Source organism: Somniosus microcephalus, chromosome 4 (genome assembly GCF_052327205.1).
Source record: "Somniosus microcephalus isolate GS21.2 chromosome 4, FLI_Smic_1.0, whole genome shotgun sequence".
Classification (NCBI taxonomy): Eukaryota; Metazoa; Chordata; class Chondrichthyes; order Squaliformes; family Somniosidae; genus Somniosus; species Somniosus microcephalus.
Window position 1 is genome coordinate 279,937,739 of NC_140990.1, and position 20,772 is coordinate 279,958,510.

The 20,772-nt window shown below is 46.2% G+C and overlaps 1 protein-coding gene across 1 annotated transcript in view; it reads right to left on the minus strand.

Annotated features, from left to right (window-relative positions):
- LOC147120503 (protein mono-ADP-ribosyltransferase PARP14-like) overlaps positions 1-20,772 on the minus strand; it is a 163,956-nt gene that overhangs the window by 28,826 nt on the left and 114,358 nt on the right. The window contains exons 9-11 of the mRNA XM_085986519.1: positions 15,216-15,294; positions 4,041-4,193; positions 2,866-2,928 (exon numbers count right to left, since the gene is read on the minus strand). Coding sequence (XP_085842645.1) covers positions 2,866-2,928; positions 4,041-4,193; positions 15,216-15,294 — 295 coding nt within the window. The remainder of the gene's footprint in view (positions 1-2,865; positions 2,929-4,040; positions 4,194-15,215; positions 15,295-20,772) is intronic.

Consider the following 20,772-nt stretch of genomic DNA (forward strand, 5'->3'; position numbering starts at 1 on the left):
CTCCTTTCTTGAATAGCAGTGTTATATTTGCTACCTTCCAATCCACTGGGACCGTTCTAGAATTTAGGGAATTTTGGAAGATCAAAACCAATGCATCCACTATCTCCGCAGCCACCTCTTTTAGAACCTTTGGATGTAGGCCGTCAGGTCCAAGGGATTTGTCAGCTTTTAGTCCCATTAGTTTCTCTAGTACTTTTTCTCTACTTATATTAATTATGTTAACTTCCTCACCCTCATTAGACCCTTGGTTCCCCACCATTTTTGGTATGCTTTTTGTGTCTTCTACTGTGAAGACAGATACAAAATATTTGTTTAATGTTTCTGCCATTTCCTTATTCCCCATAATAATTTCTCCTGTCTCAGCCTCTAAGGGACCGACGTTTACTTTTGTCACTCTCTTCCTTTTTACATACTTGTAGAAGCTCTTTTTCCCTTTTTTCAATTTTATCAATTTTTTGTCATCCTTTGTTGGTTTCTGAAACTCTCCCAATCCTCAGGCTTACCAGTATTCTTTGCAACATTATAAGCTTCTTCTTTCAATCTAATGCTATCCTTAACTTCTTTGGTTAGCCATGGATGGATCACTTTTTCCGTGGAGTTTTTGTTTTTAAATCGAATGTATTTCTGTTGAAAATTATGAAATATTTCTTTAAATGCCAGCCACTGCTTATCTACTGCCATACCTTTTAATCTATTTTTCCAATCTACCTTAGCTAACTCGCCCCTCATATCTATGTAATTGGCTTTATTTAGGTTTAAGACTTTAGTTTCAGACTTTGGCAAGTCACTCTCAAATTTAATGTGAAATTCTATCATATTATGATCACTCTGCCCCAAAGGATACTTTATTATGAGATGGCTAATTAACCCTGTCCCATTACACAATGCAAGATCTAAAATAGCCTGTTCCCTGGTTGGTTCCATGATGTATTGTTCTAGGAAACTGTCCCGAATGCATTCCATGAACTCATCCTCCAGACTACCTTTAACTTCTTGCTATTTCTTTTGTTGATTGCTCTTTTCTGACTGCTTATTTTCAATTGGTAAAATTCTCATCCTCATGTTTTAATGCCTTCATGACCTCATCCCTCCCTATCTCTGTAACATCCTCCAGTCCTACAACCTTCCCAGAACTCTGCGTTTCTCCAATTCTTGTCTCTTGTACATCCTTCACTCCCTTCACCCCACCATTTGTAGCTATGTGTTCAGTCATACAGGCCCTGTGGAATTACCTCTCTAAGCCGCTCCACCACTTCTCCTCCTTTAAGTCCCTCCTTAAAACCCACATCTTTGACCAAGTTTTGGTCACCCCTCCTAATATCTCTTTCTTTGGCTTTGTGTCCATTTTTTCTGATTATGCATCTTCGAAGCATCTTGGGACAATTTTCCTATGTTAAAGGCACAATAGAAACACATGTTGTTGTTATAAGCACTGGGAGGGGTGGGGGAAACACTGCAGAAGGGGGTCTTCTAGAAAAACTGGGACAATTCCTGGGATTTGGGAACAAGTGGAAAGGGGCCCTGGGAGTATTTTGGGAGGGATCCCAGGGTCTGTGAGCTTCAGGGGAAGTCCTGGGATCAGGTAGCATTGGTATTATGGTCTAAGGTTGAGCACTGAGAGGAATATTGGGGGGGAAGGGGGAATGAAGTCTTGGGTGAGGGGACCTGGGATTTACGATTTGGAAACATTGGGAGGACCAAAGTCTGGCAGTATTGGGGCAAGGTGCAGATGCCTTGCAAGGAGGATGGGCCAAGTGAATGTGACCCAAACTGCTCTTGGCCTATTTTGGAACATCAGGTGCCAACCTTCCACCATGTTCCTGTCTGTCAGCCTCCTCTCTGACCCACCCAGAATCCCTTTTGCATCAACACTTTCTCGATAATCAGACAGTTCCTGTTTCTGCCTTTTCGCATTGCTTGATAATCTAGTATAAAAATCAATGTTTTAGGTTTTGTACGGAAGTTTGTTCACCAGAAAACAGAGCTTAATATATACAGGTATAAATTACATGGTATAGTGCAGGTAATAAGGCATAGAGTTATACAGCACAGAAAGAGGCCCTTTGGCCCATCGTGTCTGCGCCGGCCATCAAGCCCTATCTATTCTAATCCCATTTTCCAGCACTTGGTCCGTAGCCTTGTATGCTATGGCGTTTCAAGTGCTCATCTAAATGCTTCTTGAATGTTGTGAGGGTTCCTGCCTCTACCTCCCTTTCAGGCAGTGAGTTCCAGATTCCAACCACCCTCTGGGTGAAAAAGTTTTTCCTCAAATCCCCTATAAACCTCCTGCCCCTTACCTTGAAACTATGCCCCCTGGTTATTGACCCCTCTACTAAGGGGAAAAGTTCCTTTCTATCTGCCCTATCTATGCCCCTCATAATTTTGTACACCTCAATCAGGTCCCCCCTCAGCCTTTTCTGCTCTAATGAAAACAACCCAGCCTGTCCAGTCTCTCTTCATAGCTGAGACACTCCAGCCCAGGTAACATCCTGGTGAATCTCCTCTGCACCCTCCCTAATGCAATCACCTCCTTCCTATAGTGTGGCGACCAGAACTGCACATAGTATTCCAGCTGTGACCTAACTAGCGTTTTGTACAGCTCCATCATAACCCCCCTGCTCTTATATTCTATGCCTCGGTTAATGAAAGCAAGTATCCCATATGCCTTCTTAACCACCATATCTACCTGTCCTGCTGCCTTCAGGGATCTATGTAAATGCACACCAAGGTCCCTCTGATCCTCTGTCCTTCCTAGGGTCCTACCCTTCATTGTGTATTCCCTTGCCTTGTTAGTCCTCCCAAAATGCATCACCTCAAACTTTTCAGGGTTAAATTCAGTAAAACAAATTCCTGCAGTAACTATACCTAGTTGTTGACATTCATTTGCTACAGTTTGGCCAGCAGCATCTAAAATCGCCTTGGACACACCTGAAATTAAATGTGTAAATGAAATGGTTAATTTATAAGAGCATAGAATAATTCTTTAATTTATAATTGCTAATTTTAATTTATCCATTTCACCAATCATACTTGTTACTACCAAACAAAATGCATATAAATTGGTGCCTGTTTATTTAAACCAAATTAAGTGTCTCTAGTAAATTAATTCTGATAGTAAATAGGGTGGTGTTGTATCATAAATGCAAGATCTTTATTCTTTCTTTCTATTGCATCTCTTTTTTATCTTTGTAGTACAATGTATTGTGATTATGTAATGGTTACCACTGCTTTACTGGTCAAACACTATCTCAGCTGTGTTATATCTTGTTGTATAAAATCCATACCTAAGTTAAAGATTAGGGGGAAAAATTTGGTTGCTTTGCGCCTCCCTAAGAGGGCGCGAAGAAACTAGCACCCGGGCGTGGTGCCACCAACGCCTCCCGTGAAATTTAGCAGGAGGTTAGCAGCGGCGGTAACCGTTAGCGCCCCATGGTGCTGCGTCGCCGGCGATGGCATAATCGCCATGCGCAGTGCCCCGCTCGCGCCCTGGCCGCAATCTTCGGTAGCGCCCCGACTTACCGCCAGACGCTATGTCCGACGGGGTCAGGGGGGCTTATCTGCAACCAGGGCGGCGCTAGTTAAAGGGGTGGTGGCGGGCGGGCCTTTTTATTGCTGGCTGCCTGCCAGCACCTGCCCCGTTGCTGTCCCCAGCCCCAGTGAAGTCCCCCCGTGGGGTGCCGGCTGCTTTCCGTGAGCCCGGCACTCCTTGAGTGCCAGGCTCGTTTACCGGCACTCCCGATCCCTGGTGGCCCAGCTGGGAGCCAGGACGCGCTGCACCAGGCCCCTCCCCTTTAATAAGGGGAGGAAGGCCTGCAGTAACGCGGCGCAACGTGCCGCAGTGCCCCAAGAGGGACGCGGGGCGCTTCCAGTAGCGCCCCCTTCTGCCTGGGAAAATCGGCCGCAGGGGTGCTGATTTTTTGGGGCGCTAAAAGTAGCGCACCGGCAAAGTTAGCGCCCCAAAGGGGGCGCGACTCAATTTTTTCCCCCTAGGAATTATATTCTGCTTCTCCAAATCATTTTTGAACATTGTGCTGAAATACCTGATTTTAGTGTGAAATTGTTATTTGTTGAATTGACAATGACATCAGTGGTCTCCTTTGTTATGTCTCCTGTTATTACTTGCAACAAAATTGGTCCTACTTGTATTTCAGCATGATCTGCGGTCGGTGAAGAAATTCTTCCAAACAAAGGTCCTGCAAAAAAAGTTTCAAAAATGTTTTGCTATTATAATTTACTTCCGATGCTCTTCTCTTTTACTGAGGGAAGTATAACTCCTTAGAAATATGCAACAAAACATGCAGACTCATAGATGGAAAAATACTAAGAATCTATAACCAATCAAATAAACATAAATGCTTACTCTCAGACACCTTGCTGTTTTACTCCATGTCCAAGCAATAGGATTTCCCCCTTTGATGATTAAGCACCATTGGAAAAAACAGAACCGACTCATACATCAACTTGTATATTTCTAGTTCTTGAAGGACTGCGGGGTCTGTCATCAGAACAGGACTGGAGTGGGGGATGATGCTGAGGCAGGGATACTGGATGGTCTGGAATTAAGGACAGAAGAGCAGCAGGTGGGACTTCATACTGGCAGGAAGAGCAGCAGGATTGGCACATGGATGAATAGGCCAAGCAGGACCAAAAACTGAGGAAATGGGCTTGGGAGCCAAAGACACTCCAGGTCAATGTTGAGGCCAAGAACGATCAGGAAAGTGTGGGGCCTCGGCTATGTTGTGGCTTCTGAGACTTGTTCTCTGCTTGCTTGGTTGTGCTGCACCAGTCTCACAGTTCAATCAAGCTCTCTGCATATGCAGTGTGAAGGAGGCTGGGACACGCAGTGGCTTGCGGGAATTGTGCCGTGATTGTTTTGCTCAGGACATTAAGCCACAGCTGGATGTGATGGGCTGTGAAATACTGGGGGCTGTGTACCTGAATAGAGAATATCCATGAGGCCTGGAGAGGTTTGTCAGGCTGTACATTTAAGGGTGGTGGATAAAAACTGTTGGGCTTGATTTTTCCAACCTCGGCAGATCCGGGGCGGGCGATGTCTGCGGCATGTGGGGACCTGGCATCTCTCTCGATCCCAGCCTCCAACAAAAATTTACGATGATGGGGCTTGTTAAGCCCGCCCTGCGAGGTTCCCGGCCAATTAATAGGAAGCGGGTCTGATGGCGTCATTTGATGACACGTCATCAGCCAGTTTCCTTATAGGGGCCAATTCTAAATTGATTTTGACAGTTCTGCTGTCAGTGTTCTGCAGCATTGAGGTGCTGCAAACACTGACAAACACTGCAGAAAGGTGCACGGCTGCACCCAGGATCTCCCTGGACTCCCTCCATATGCTGGAGGGAGTCACAGCATGCAGGGAGGTTCTCGTCCCTTCCAATGGGCTTAAGACATTTCCCCAGGACACCAACACAGCCTGGTTGCACACTGCAGAGGAGGTCACAAGCAGGGATGTCATCAGGAGGACCAGGCTGCAGTGGCGCAAACCTTTCAATGATCTCAGTAGATCATGAAATGTTACTGCAAAGCCACACTCAACCTCATCCTCCTGTTCCACTCATCACAGCCCCATCACTCTGCCTTCTCTACCCTACTCCTGCACTCCTTACTCACACCAACTTATCTTACATCTCCACCCATCCCTCTCTATCTACGTTATCACTCCCCATCTCACTAGCCACCCATCACACTCACCCTCATCCTTGTCCAATCATTCAAACTAACACACAATGTAGGCACTTGTGTGCTTTATCCAATGTTGGAGTAAAGTGTATGTTAATGTATTGTCAAGCATTGAAACCCTTATTGTCACCACTTTGCCTTCTTGGGCAGATTTGTGTGCATTTTTGAAAGTGTCTTAGTGAGTTCCAGTGAATGGTGAGACATAACGTCTCCCCCCGCCCCCCCCCAATGGTGATGAGTGTGAAAGGAATGGCTTGAACAGTGTAGGGATGCTTAATGGTGCTGGTGTGGGGTGGTGCCAACCTGGTGCATCATGTGGCAGCCAGGGTGTTCAGTGTTAACTGAAGTAAATTTGAACATGTTGAGGCCATCGCTGGCGTCCTGGGCAGCAATGTGCATGGGTGATGATGCCCTTTGTCCAGTGCAGCATCAGTTGATTGCGGAGAAGGTTGGTTGTGGATGTTGGTGCTGCTGTGCCTGGTGATGCTGGTGTTGGGGCTGATCGTTTTGGGATTCTGAGGACCAAGGTGAGATTTTTTCAAGGGCACCGCTGCTGATGGAATAGATGGCAGGTGAGGTTGAGATGACAGAAGTAATCTGTCAATGTTGAGATAGGTTGTTCCAAGGAGGTGACAGTGGATAGAGAAATTACTCCAAACACTTTAAAAGTGCATAAAGCTCAAAAGTAGGTTCCAAATACTGGAGGCTGAAGCTTCTGAGATTGGAAAGTGACCAGCTGTAAAATAGTAGCTTTTATACCACTTTTGCAGCTGTCACCTATTGAAAGAAATGGAGATTTGTTCAGAACCCGACATACTTGCCTGGCGTGATCCCCGAGCGACGGGAACCTCGTGGAAAACTTGGGAAAATGCTTTGTACCTGGTAAAATGGTGATTAAAATGCTTTAAACACGCTCTTAACTTGTGCAATTGAATGGCCCGCCGCTTAGTGCCGTGTCTGCAAAGCGCAGGCAGAGCCGGCACTAGGGAAGCTCACAAGGAGGCAGATTTAGAGCGGGATACCGCCCCGCTTTCAATCTTTTGGATTTTGACAGCGGACCCGCCTCCAAACCCACCCTCTGAGCGCTGGCAAAATTCAGCCCTTGGAGTGATTGGAAGATGGATGGATAAGTACATGAGCAAATTGAAGATTTTTTTCCTGAATTTTCTTGTGTGTTTATATTATAATTGTTTATTAGATTTATAATGCAATATTGAAGAGCTGTGTGGGTGGCCATACCCTGGAGGATCCTTTGTTGGTGTAATGCGATTCTGGAGACTTCTTTTGCTGGAATATGATTAGAAGAAATTAGGGAGAATGTTGAATGTGGGAAGAAAGGTTTTGTGTGATATTACTAGCGAGTAGAAAAAGTTGAAAGTAATCAAAGGAGCAGCGGCAGAGATAAAAACAACAGCGCCCGAGGCCCGAGACCAGAGGCGAGAGCGGGACCGGAGGAGCAGCGGCAGAGATAAAAACAACAGCACCCGAGGCCCGAGACCAGAGGCGAGAGCGGGACCGGAGGAGCAGCGGCAGAGATAAAAACAACAGCGCCCGAGGCCCGAGACCAGAGGCGAGAGCGGGACCGGAGGAGCAGCGGCAGAGATAAAAACAACAGCGCCCGAGGCCCGAGGCGAGAGCGGGACCGGAGGAGCAGCGGCAGAGATAAAAACAACAGCACCCGAGGCCCGAGACCAGAGGCGAGAGCGGGACCGGAGGAGCAGTGGCAGAGATAAAAACAACAGCGCCCGAGGCCCGAGACCAGAGGCGAGAGCGGGACCGGAGGAGCAGCGGCAGAGATAAAAACAACAGCGCCCGAGGCCCGAGACCAGAGGCGAGAGTGGGACCGGAGGAGCAGCGGCAGAGATAAAAACAACAGCGCCCGAGGCCCGAGACCAGAGGCGAGAGCGGGACCGGAGGAGCAGCGGCAGAGATAAAAACAACAGCGCCCGAGGCCCGAGACCAGAGGCGAGAGCGGGACCGGAGGAGCAGCGGCAGAGATAAAAACAACTAGCGGACGGACCTGTGGGGTGGGGGGCGGGGGGGGGGGGGGGGAAGAAAAATATAATCAAAGTATGATATCACAGGAAAGCAGGTAAGTGATTGGTTGGTGAGTATTTATCTTTTTCTCTAAACTAGGGCATTGGTTTAAATTAAGAGCCGTGATTATAGATTACAAACTATACATAGATAATCAATTGATGTTTCAAAACTTAAAAATTTAATTTGTTAAATAAAATGCAATAGAGATGGCAGGGCAGGTGATGTGTTGCAGCTGTAGCATGTGGGAGCTGGTGGACACCAGTGTGATCCACGGCGACCACATCTGCAGTAAGTGTCTGCAGCTCGAGGAACTTCGGCTCAGAGTTGATGAGCTGGAGTCCGAGCTCCAGACACTGCGATGCATCAGGGAGGAGGAGGAGGGTTACCTGGACACTTTGTTCCAGGAGGCAGTCACACTCCTTCGGCCCAAATTTGAAGTATTTATCCTATGTTAGAAATCAGGGGTGTTCAAAATGTATATGGTTTTGCAGATAAAACTGTGATGCGAGTAATGCTGTATTTACATGATTGTATTAGAACTAGAGACAGAAAGTCTCTCAGATTAGTATTAGAATAATTAGATAGATGCGTAGAACCTGCCTCTGTTTTGGTTCCCTGCGGATGTTACAGCATTCTGCAGTGTGATGGTCATAAATAATCTTGTTTTCAAGTTAGGATTTCAACCTTGTTTATGTTTCTCTAATTTGACCCACCAAGGCCCAACATTATATTTCTTCCATTTCTGCTAATAACCATATTATAATGCTAAGTTAGGATTTTGACTTTGTTTAACAAAACTACTTTAAAATGCATAAGTTAACCAGTGTATGAGAATAGAATAGAAGATATCTTTGGTAATTTAATGATTCATTCCACAGTACAATAGACTGATAATGAAATAGTTAGTTTTGCATAGCTAAAGCTGCATGAACACCATGAACATAAATAACTGATAACAAGCAGAACGAACATCTGATGGCCGAGAATGGTATGTCCGACTCCAAACTAGGGTGGATAGGGACAAGAGAGATAAGACACGAATTCCAAAGGAAGAACCTTCAGAAAGATTAATCATTAAGACAATTTAATGAGGTAATCAGACCCCCTTTTGGGGAAGGCTTTCATTCAAGAATGCAAAGAATCTGATGCCCCAGAGCACGGTTTCCTCCCACAGTCCAAAGATGTGCAGGTTAGGTTGATTGGCTATGATAAATTGACCCTTAGTGTTAGGGGGATTAAATATGTGGGGTTACGGGGATAGGGTGGGATATGTGTTGGTGTAGGGGTTATGGGGATCGGGTGGGATATGTGTCGGTGCAGGCTCGATGGGCCGAAATGGCCTCTATCTGCACTGTGGGGTTTCTGTGATTCTGTGATTAGGTGATCAGGTTTATGGGGAACCTCGATAGGTTAAATGGTCTTGTCAATTACTTGGCCTCAGGCCCACCCCTAAAAAGAGAATAAAAGTGACACCCTGTGTGGTTGTCCACACAGATGGTGGAGGGGAGAGCCAAAGAGAAGTTGGGCTGGTCGAACGCTCTTTTGAGAGTGATCCCATGCTCACCATCGAAGGCCCTAGAGAGAGAGAGAGGCCGGAAGCCAGAGAATTGTTCACACACGCCAGCCGTCTGTCCGATCGGGACCGGTACCAGCTACTTCTCACGGTCGTATGTTTTTGCTGTATAACTAGCATGTTATATTCCATCTTAAACTCTAATTAAACACAATGGGGGAAAATTTGGTTGCTCTGCGCCTCCCGTTAGCACAGGCACAAAGTAACTAGTGCTCGGGCACGGCGATGTTTGCGCCGCTCACAAAATTGGCCAGACATATTGCGGCGGCGCTAAACACTACCGCTACGATCTCCTGCGCCCGCAGATTGTGACGTCAGTCGAGCATGCAACACCCCGGTCTGGATATTGAATGGCGCCCCCTGCCTGCCGCTAGCAATGACGGGTTGAAGGGAGCGTTTTGCAGTCGGGAAGGGACTGGGGGTGGGGGGGTGCTATTTAAAGGCGACCGCTTCCTGCCTTTTTTTGTTGGCGACATTTTTGCACCATGCATTCTGAGAGAGAGAGAGAGAGAGAGACTTCTGGAGAGATTCAACGCTGTGTGAAGGAGTTTCGGGTACTGACCAGTACTTTGCAGGTTCATTTTGATTTGACCTTCCTTGCATCGATTTAGAAGAGACTATGGGGGCTGCACTCTGAGCTCTTTCCCTGGGCCTCTCCATTGTTCTTTCCAGCAGATTTGATGTATAGGTCTCTCCAGGCCGAGATTCAAGGCTGCAATCTGCAGGGCGTGGATGGAGAGCAAGATCGACCCTCCCCTTTAAGAACTGGCCGTCACCAGTGTGTCTGTGTTCCATTGCTGACTGACATCACATGAGCTTCGCCAGCGCTCTGAGGTAGCACCTCGCTCCGCAGCGTTAGCACCTTAAGAGAGGTGTGTAGCGCCTGATTTAGCGCTCCAATCACCTCCAGGGGCGCTAGAAGCCAAGTTTGCAGTCGGAGGTGATAATTAGCGCCAGGCGCTAAACTTTGCGCCCGGCTGATAATTGCGCCCCAAACAGGGCGATACCAAATTTCTCCCCCAATATACCCACCATATTGATTTGCAGTCGATCTTGATTATTCGAAAGGCTAGAGATAAGCTATTAATTGGCCAAAATCTCTGCACCACGGTCAGGGACAGGAGGGTGTGACTACGAGTGAGGCAGGTATGGGGATCCAGAAGGTAGCATTGGAGGAGCCTCAGCCCTTGCACATGTCCAACAGGTACGAAGTTCTTGCAGCTAGTGTGGATGAGAGCAGGGACTGCAGGGAGGATGAGCAAACTGACCACAGCACCGTGGTACAAGGGGACATTCAAGTTCGGGGAGTAAAAAGGAATGTAGTAGTGGTAAGGGACAGTATAGTTAGGGGGATAGATACTGTTCTCTGCAGCCGAGAGCGTGAGTCCCAAAGGCTGTGTTGCCTGCCCGGTGCCAGGGTTAAGGACATCTCCAGTGGGCTGGAGAGGAAATTGGAGTGGGAAGGAGAGGATCCAGTTGTTGTGGTCCACGTAGGTACCAACGACCTAGTTAAGACTAAGAAAGAGGTTCTGCTGAGAGAGTATGAGCAGCGAGGGGCTAAATTAAAAAGCAGAATCACAAAGGTAATAATCTTTGGATTAATAACTGAGCCACGAGCAAATTGGCATAGGTTCAATAAGATCAGAGAGTTGATTGCCTGGCTCAAAGATTGGTGTGGGAGAAATAGGTTTCAATTCATGGGGCATTGGCACCAGTACTGGGGAAAGAGGGAGCTGTTCCGTTGGGATGGGCTTCACTTGAACCATGCTGGGATCAGTGTCCTGGTGAATCGAATAACTAGCGCTGTAGATAGGGCTTTAAACTAAATAGTGGGGGGAGGGGTCAGGTGAGGGGAAATGTAGAAAGTTAAAGAGAGATGACAAGGCAATAGTGCAGGGTAACGATAGGAGTAATGATAACCAGAGTGTGACAGGAAGGAACAGAGCGTACAAACATAAGAGTGCACCATCAAATAGGGCCAGAGTAGGGAAAAATGTTAAAAAGCAAAATTTAAGGCACTTTATCTGAATGCATGCAGCATTCATAACAAGATAGATGAATTGACAGCACAAATAGAAATAAATGGGTATGATCTGATAGCCATTACAGAGATGTGGTTGCAAGGTGACCAAGGCTTGGAACTGAATATTCAGGGGTATTTGGCATTTTGGAAGGATAGGCAGAAAGGAAAAGTAGGTGGGATAGCTCTGTTAATAAAAGGATGAGATCAGTACTGTAGTGAGAAATGATCTTGGCTCAGAAGATCAGGATGTAGAATCAGTTTGGGTGGAGGTAAGAAATAGTACGGGAAAGAAGTCACTGGTGGGAGTAGTCTATTGGCCTCCTAACAGTAGTCACACTGTAGGACAGAGAATAAATCAAAAAATAATGGGGGCTTGTAAGAAAGGTACTGCAATAATCGTGGGTGATTTTAATCTTCATATCGATGGACAAATCAAATTTGCAAAATTAGCCTTCAGGGTGAGTTCATAGAATGTATTCAGGATGGTTTCTTAAAACAATACGTTATGGGATCAACCAGGGAACAGGCTATTTTAGATCTGGTAATGTGTAATGAGACAGGGTTAATTAATGATCGCATTGTAAAGGATCCTCTGGGGAAGAGTGATCATAACATGGAAGGATTTCACATTCAGATTGAGGGTGAGAAACTTGGGTCTGAAACTAGTGTCTTAAACCTAAATAAAGGCAATTACAAAGGAATGAAGAGGGAGTTGGTTAAAGTGGACTGGGAAAATAGATTAAATGGTAAGATGATAGATAAGCAGTGGCAGACATTTAAGGAGATATTTCATAACTCTCAACAAACATGTATTCCAGTCGTCGTCGTCGTACGTGTCTTCACACTGTTCCCTTTGGGGAACTGTATGAAGTGGTGGAAGGATTTCTGGCCGCTTTAATGCTCCTTCCGTGACCGTAACCATCTTCATACCAGCCATGAGGGTGGTTAGTCCTATGGCGGGAAGGTTTTACGGGCTCCCACAACCCATACGAGGGGGGGGCCACCCACACCCACGGACGCAAGTATCCCGCTGGATGTCAACCCAGAATTTAGAGCCGGAGCTCCGACTCCACTTGCCGGGACTGTCTGGAGCGGGGTTCGAAACCCTACACCTTCTGGCCCAGCGGCGGGGATGCTACCGCTACGCCAAAGGCCCACTCCATGTATTCCAGTAAGAAAGAAAAACTCTATGAGAAGGATGAACCATCCGTGGCTAACTAAGGAAGTTAAGGATGGTATCAAATTGAAAGAAAGGACATACAATGTTGCCAAGTGGTAGGCCAGAAGAATGGGAAATTTTTAAAAACCAGCAGAGCATGACTAAAAAAATGATAAAGAGGGAGAAAATAGATTGAGAGTAAACTAGCAAGAAATGTAAAAACAGATAGTAAGAGCTTCTACAAGTATATAAAAAGGAAGAGAGTAGCTAAAGTAAATGTTGGTCCCTTAGAGGATAAGACTGAGGAATTAATAATGGGAAACAAGGAAATGGCAGAGACTTTGAATAAATATTTTGTATCTGTCTTCACGGTAGAAGACACTAAAAGCATCCCAATAATAGTAGATAATCAAGGGGCAAAAGGGAGGGAGGAATATAAAACAATCAGTATCACTAGAGAAAAAGTACTAGGCAAGCTAATGGGACTAAAGGCTAACAAGTTCCCTGGACCTGATGGCCTGCATCCTAGGATCTTAAAATAGATAGTGGATGCATTGGTTGTAATCTTCTAAAATTCTCTGGATTCTGGAAAGGTCCCTGCCGATTGGAAAACTGCAAATGTAACACTCCTATTCAAGAAAGGAGGGAGACAAATCCATTATTAAGGGAGTAGTAGCAGGACATTTAGAAAATCATAATACAATCAAGCAGAGTCAAACCTGAAAGAAAAACCAGGTTTGACAAATTTATTAGAATTCTTTGAGGATGTAATGAATCAAGGGGAACCAGTAGATGTAGTGTATTTGGATTTCCAAAAGGCATTCGATAAGGTGCCACATAAAAGGTTACTGCACAAGATAAGAGCTCACAGAGTTAGGGGTAATATATGAGCATGGATAGAGGATTGGCTAACTAACAGAAAACAGAGAGTCGGGATAAATGGGTAATTTTCAGGTTGGCAAACTGTAACTAGTGGGGTGCCACAGGGATCAGTGCAGGGGCCTCAACTATTTACAATCTATATTAATGACTTGGATGAAGGGACCGAGTGTACTGTAGCCAAATTTGCTGATGATACAAAGATAGGTTGGAAAGCAAATTGTGAGGAGGACACAAAGCAAGTTGTGAGGAGGACACAAAGCAAGTTGTGAGGAGGACACAAAGAGTCTTCAAAGAGATATACATAGGTTAAGTTAGTGGGGAAAAATTTGGCAGATGGAGTATAATATGGGAAAATGTGAGGTTGTCCACCTCAGTAGGAAGAATAGAAAAGCAAAATATTATTTAAATGGAGAGAGACTACAGAATGCTGTGGTAAAGAAGGATCTGGGTGTCCTCGTAAATGAAACACAAAAAGTTAGCACGCAGGTGCAGCAAGTAATTAGAAAGGCAAATGGAATGTCGGCCTTTATTGCACGGGGGATGGAGTATAAAAGTAGGGAAGTCTTGCTACAACTGTACAGGGGGTTGGTGAGACCACACCTGGAGTACTGCGTACAGTTTTGGTCACCTTATTTAAGGATGGATATACTTACATTGGAGGCTTTTCAGCGAAGGTTCACTAGGTTGATTCCTGAGATGAAATGGTTGTCTTATGAGGAAAGGTTGAGCAGGTTGGGCCTATACTCATTGGAGTTGAGAAGAATAAGAGGTGATCTTATTGAAACATATGAGATTCTGAGGGGGCTTGACAGGGTAGATGCTGAGAGGATCTTTCCCCTCGTGGGGGCATCTAGAACTAGAGGGCATAGTTTCAGGATAAGGGGTCGCCCATTTAAGACGGAGTAGAGGAGGAATTTCTTCTCTCAGAGGGTCGTGAGTCTTTGGGATTCTCTACCCCAGAGAGCTGTGGAGGCTGAGTTAGTGAATATATTCAAGGCGTAGACAGATATTTGAGCTACAGGGGAGTCAAGGGTTATGGGGAACAGGCAGGGAAGTGGAGTTGAGGCCAAAATCGGATCATCCATGATCTTATTGAATGGTGGAGCAGGCTCAAGGGGCTGAATGGCCTACTCCCGTTCCTATTTCGTATGTTCTTATTAAATAGAAAAGTGAAAGTATAGGCACTTGAGCACTTGGCCAATGATGATGAAAACAAATCCTTGCAGAAGACCAGTAGAACCCTCAGAAAACAGCACAAACAGCTTAAAAATATTTTCCTGGGGGTTCTGCTGAACTCCTGCCAACGTAACAGTAGAACGCTCACAGAATACCAGGGCTAACAGATTTTACTATACAAATATAATTCAATGTTTTATGATGGTTGATGACAAATTTGGTATTATGATACAAGAATTCAAGTATAGTTTATTCAATATTCCAATATGGAGCTTGAGTATTAGACCAAAGGGAGGAGGAGCAAAACATACTTCAACAGTTTGATCCAACAATTATTAATATATATTAAATAATTGATATTGTGATCTTAACATGCTGAATCGCTGTTCAAATAAAGTATAGGTAAATGGAAGGAAGCATGAAAACATACTCAGGATTCCAGAAATAAAAGAGATTTAGTGGAATATTTATTTAACCTGTCTTTAGAAAATGACAGAAGAAGGATGCAATAGAATTTTTTAATGTTTAATTAGACGGTGTCTGGATCTAACAAACTCTAGAGGATGGAGGGCCAGCACTATTGTTAAGAATGTGCTTTTCATCATCAGTTTGTGTGTCCACTGGAACAAACCAATTCTAATCAGCATGTGAAATAAATAACCACCTACCTGAGGGTCTCTGCTGTGCAGCAGGAAGTGGCATTTTCGGCTGACGGTTAAGAGTTCTTTTGAATTCACAAGTCATTGCCTAAGCAACAAAGTATTGTTAATGCTCAGAGCAATGGAGCCAATTTTTTAACATATAATTTTTAGAAACTGAACTGCCTTTCATTGCCAACATGTTTCTGTATTTTTACAGGAATAAAATTATAAATGTTGGAGTAATGAGTGATAAAACAAATATTTTAAATAAAATAGTAAAATCGATTTAACCATAACAATGTAAGGTAATGAAAAACAAAAGCAAAATACTGTGGATGATGGAAATCTGAAATAAAAACAGAAAATGGAAAACACTCAGCAACTGTGGAGACACAAAGAGAGTTAATGTTTCAGGTTGATGACCTTAATGATAACTTTGATTTTACAATAAACCAAAATCTTACAAAAATTTCTCAAATACTGCTACATGATCTAGAACCAGCATTCTTTTAAAGTAAGGAAAGAAACTGCAGAAAGAAATTGGATTCATGAAGTACTTTATCAGATCTTTAGAAAGTCCTGCGGCATTTTTCCATCTAATGAATTAATTTTAGAAGTGAAGTCATTATTGTTAATAATGAATAAAATAAAAACAGAAAATGCTGGAGAAACTCAGCAGGTCAGGCAGCATCTGTGAAGAGAGAGACAGAGTTAACGTTTCAGGTCGATGACCTTTCGTCAGGACTGGAAAAAAGCAGGAAATGGAACAGATTTTTAAGCAAGGGTAGGGGCTGGGAAATGGGGGAGGGGATGAAAGAACAAAAGGGAAGGTTTGTGATACGATGGAAGGCAGAAGTAAAGAGGCATTAAGAGATATTCAAGGCAAAAGGAGATGGTAATGGAACAGGTTAAGAAACAAAGGATGGCTCTAGATGAAGTGTAAATTGCGCTGGCAGAATGAAAGACAGCTGCCATGTGGGGGAGAAGAACAGAAGGCACAAACAAAAGGTGTGGATAAAAAATATATATATGATAGGGGCCAGGTTACGATCTGAAATTGTTGAACTCTATGTTGAGTCCAGAAGGCTGTAAAGTGCCTAATCGAAAGATGAGGTGCTGTTCCTCGAGCTTACGCTGAGCTCCCGTGGAACAACGCAAGAGCCCGAGGACGGTGAGGTCTGAGTGGGAGTGGAGCGGTGAATTAAAGTGACAGGCGACTGGAATCTCGGGGTCCCCCTTATGGACTGAACGGAGGTGTTCTGCAAAGCGGTCACTCAATCTGCGTTTCCTCTCCCCAATGTAGAGGAGACCGCATCGTGAGCAGCGAATACAGTATACTAAATTGCAAGAAGTACAAGTAAATCGCTGTTTCACCTGGAAGGGGTGTTTGGGACCCTAGACAGTGGGAAGGGGGGAGGTATATAAGGGCATATGTTGCATCTCCTGCGCTTGCATGGGAAGGTGCCGGGCGATGGGGAAGGGGTGATAGAGGAGTGGACTAGGGTACTGCGGAGGGAGCGGTCCCTATGGAATGCTGAAAGGGGAGGTGAGGAGAAGATGCGTTTGGTGGTGGGATCACGCTGGAGGTGGCGGAAAATGTTCCGTTGAATATGGAGGCTGGTGGGGTGAAAGGTGAGGACAAGGGGAACTCTATCGTGGTTCCGGGAGGGAGGGGCAGGGGTGAGGGCAGAAGTGCGGAAATAGAACGGACATGGTCAAGGGCCGTGTCAACCACTGTAGAGGGAAATCCTCGGTTGAGGAAAAAGGAAGACATGTCGGAAGCACTGGTATGGAAGGTGGCATCATCAGAGCAGATGCGGCGGAGATGGGGAAACTGGGAGAATGGAATACAGTCTGTACAGGAGGTGGGGTGGGAGGAAGTGTAGTCCAGGTAGCTGTGGGAGTCAGTGGGCTTGTAGTGAATGTTTGTCAATAACCTATCCCCAGAGATGGAGAAGTCGAGGAAGGGAAGGGAAGAGTCGGTGATGGACCATGTGAAGGTGAGGGAAGGGTGGAAATTGGAAGCAAGTGAATGAAATTGTCTAGTTCAGGGCAAGAGCAGGAAACGGCACCGATACACTCATCAATGTACCGGAAAAAGAGGTGAGGGAGAGGACCCGAATAGGACTGGAACAAAGAGTGTTCCACTTATCCCATGAAAAGGCAGGCATAGTTAGGACCCATGCGGGTTCCCATAGCAACACCTTTGATTTGGAGGAAGTGAGTGGAGTCAAAGGAGAAGTTGTTCAAAGTGAGAACAAGTTCAGCCAGGCGGAGGAGGGTGGTGGTGGATGGGGACTGGTTGGGCCTCTGTTCAAGGAAGAAGCGGAGCGCCCTCAAGCCATCCTGGTGAGGGATGGAGGTGTAGAGGGATTGGACATCAATAGTGAAAAGGAGGCGGTTGGGGCCAAGAAACTGGAAACTGTTAAATTGACGGAGGGCGTCGGAAGAGTCGCGGATGAAGGTGGGAAGAGACTGGACAAGGGGAGAAAAAAGAGAGCCGAGATAGGAAGAGATAAGTTCCGCGGGGCAAGAACAGGCTGAAACAATGGGTCTACCAGGGCAGTCCTGTTTGTGGATCTTGGGAAGGAGGTAGAAGTGGGCTGTGTGGGGTTGGGGAACTATGAGGTTGGCGGCCGTGGGGGGAAGATCTCCAGAAGAGATGAGGTCAGTGACAGTCTTGGAAACGGTGGCTTGATGTTCGGTAGTGGGGTCATGGTCCAGGCGGAGGTAGGAGGCAGTGTCGGAGAGTTGGCGTTCAGCTAGGTAGAGGTCGGTTCGCCAAACAACAACAGCACCACCCTTGTCAGCAGGTTTAATGACAATGTCGAGGTTGGATCTGTGAGAATGGAGTGCTGCAAGTTCAGAGGGAGGTAGGTTGGAGTGAGTGAGGGGAGCAGAGAAATGGAGACGGCCGATGTCATGCCGGCAGTTTGCAATGAAAAGATCTAGAGAGGGGAAGAGGCCAGAGGGAGGGGTCCAGGTAGAACGAGAATTCTGAAAGCGGGAGAAAGGGTCAGCCGTGCGAGGGGAAGACTCCTGGCCAAAGAAGTGGGCAGGGAGACGAAGGCAGCAGAAAAAGAGCTCAGCATCGTGCCAAGCTCGAAATTCATTGAGGTGGGGGCGTAAGGGGATGAAGCTCAGGCCTTTGCTAAGGACTGATCATTCGGAGTCAGAGAGGGGAAGGTCGGAGGGGATAGTGAAAACGCGGCAAGGGGTGAGATTGGGAGAAGGGATGGGGTCAGAGGAAAGTGAAGGTTCCGGAGGGGTGTTGGTGTCCAAGAGTTGTTGAAGCTTGCGATCCTTGACACCTGAAAGGAAGAGAAAAAGTTGTTTGTTAAAGCGTCGGATGAGGCAAAGGATGAAATGGAACTGCGGACCAGGACAGCTTTGAGATAGAGTGAGTCGGTGCTGCTGAAGAGAGAGGTCAAGAGCGTTCATGTGGCGTCGCGTGGCATTCAGCGTGGATCCTGGGATACGGCAAGAGTAATGGTTCGAGGAACGCTGAATATCTTGGAGATATCTGGGCCTAGAAATTCACTGGCCTTAGCGCCGCTTTTGAGGCGCTAGAGGGCCTAGCGCCGAAGTTATGGCCAGTTTTGAAATTGACAGGGGCCCTAAATCGGCGTTAGGCCGGTAGCGCTGCGCCGGCACCGATGACGTCATCGGTGTGCGCAGCGTCCCGGTTGCCATGGTAACCCGCCCGAACTCGGAAATTGAGTTGCGGCCGCCTCGCCCGTGGCAGCCGCAAGCAACGTTCTGGCAGAGGTGCCTTACAGAACGTTGCGCCGGCGCATTAAAGGCCCCGCGGCGGCCGGCCGCTTTCCCGCCGCCCGCCTGGCCGCAGCTCCCTCCCCGGACTTCCCCCCCCCCGGAACAGAAGCAAGCCCGGCACTTGTCCGAGGTGCCGGGCTCATTTTTAAAAAGATTATCGCGGGCCGCGGCCGGGTGCAGGCAGCTCCTCCTTAAGGGAAGGAGGAGGCCTGCACTTCCCGAACCTGCCGCACCGCAGCGGGCGCCGCAGCGCCGGAATAGCGCCGAAATTCAGCGCATAGCGCCAGTTTTCAGGCGCAAACAGCTTTCAGCAGCGCCGGCAGCCGTTTGGGCGCAGAACTAGTGAATTTTTGGCCCGCCCAGCGCGACTTAGCTCCGGCACTAACTTCCGGCGCTAAAGCCGTCGCTGCGCCAAAACCCAATTTCTAGGCCCTGTAGTCCTGGGTGAATCCAAAACACGAAGGGTGGAATTTCAGTTGGAATCCACGTGGAGTAAGTCGGAGCCGGAGACAGTTGCTGAGGAAAGATATGTGGCTGTGAAAGCGAGTTTTGGTAGATACCTGATCAAACATAAGAAGGGAGACAGAAAGCAATGATGATGAACAAGGTAAAAGAGACAAACGGAAATCCTGTCGGAGAGAAGAGCAGAACTTCTTCAAGGTGGGCATTCCTGGAAGAGAGGTGGCAGTGAATTAAACACAAATACAAGAAGAAAATACTGCAGATGCTGGAAATCTGAAATAAAAACAAAAAATGCTGGAGATACTCAGCAGGTCAGGCAGTATCTGTGAAGAGAGAAACAGAGTTAACGTTTCAGGTCGATGACCTTTTGACAGAACTGGAAAAGATCAGGAAATGGAACAGATTTTTAAGCAAGGGTAGGGGCTGTAAACAAGCAGGAAAGAAGACTCAATGAATCAAGAACTGATTACGTTTGGGTTTTAAAATCTGTAGTTTGTAGGAGCAAGGGAAAACTAAGGGAAGTAAGGAACACCACAGTTTTGAGGTCTGGAGACAGAATGAGTTATAGTAGGAGACTGTGATGAGCCTTGACATTACAGGAAAGAGGAAAACATGCAGCACAGTATATTTTGAGTTTAGCAGGAATAACAGGGGGAGATTCAAAGAAGCACTAACCACAGTAGTATTCCTAAATTTAATATAGCAGTGGCTCAGCTGTAGCTCAGTTGGTAGCACCCTCGCCTCTGAGTCAGATGTTTGTGGGTTCATAGTCCCACTCCAGAGACGTGAGCACAAAAATCTATGCTGACACTCCAGTGCAGTACTGAGGGAGTGCTGCACTGATGGAGGTGCTGTTTTTCTGATGACACGTTAAACCTCTCGGGTTAAACCTCACGTCTGCTCTCTCGGGTGGACGTAAAAGATCCCATGGCACTATTTCGATGAAGAGCAGGGGAGTTATCCCCGCTGTCCTGGCCAATATTTATCCCTCAATCAACATCACTAAAATAAAACGATTATCTGGTCATTATCACATTGCTGTTTGTGGAGGCTTGCTGTGTGCAAATTAGCTGCCGCGTTTCCTACATTATAACAGTGACTACACTTCAAAAGTACTTCATTGCCTGTAAAGTGCTTTGGGACGTCCGGTGATAGTGAAAGGTGCTATTGCATTATTGTCATTTGTAATATAGGCAATAACTGACTATAGATGATGGATATCATAACTAGCTATCGAATTTCATGAAACAGCATGAGAGACATAGGATGAGACAAAAGGTTTATAGAAAATATAGATCAGTTATGCAATTCATCATGCAAATAGCAAGTTAAATTTAATACTGAAAAA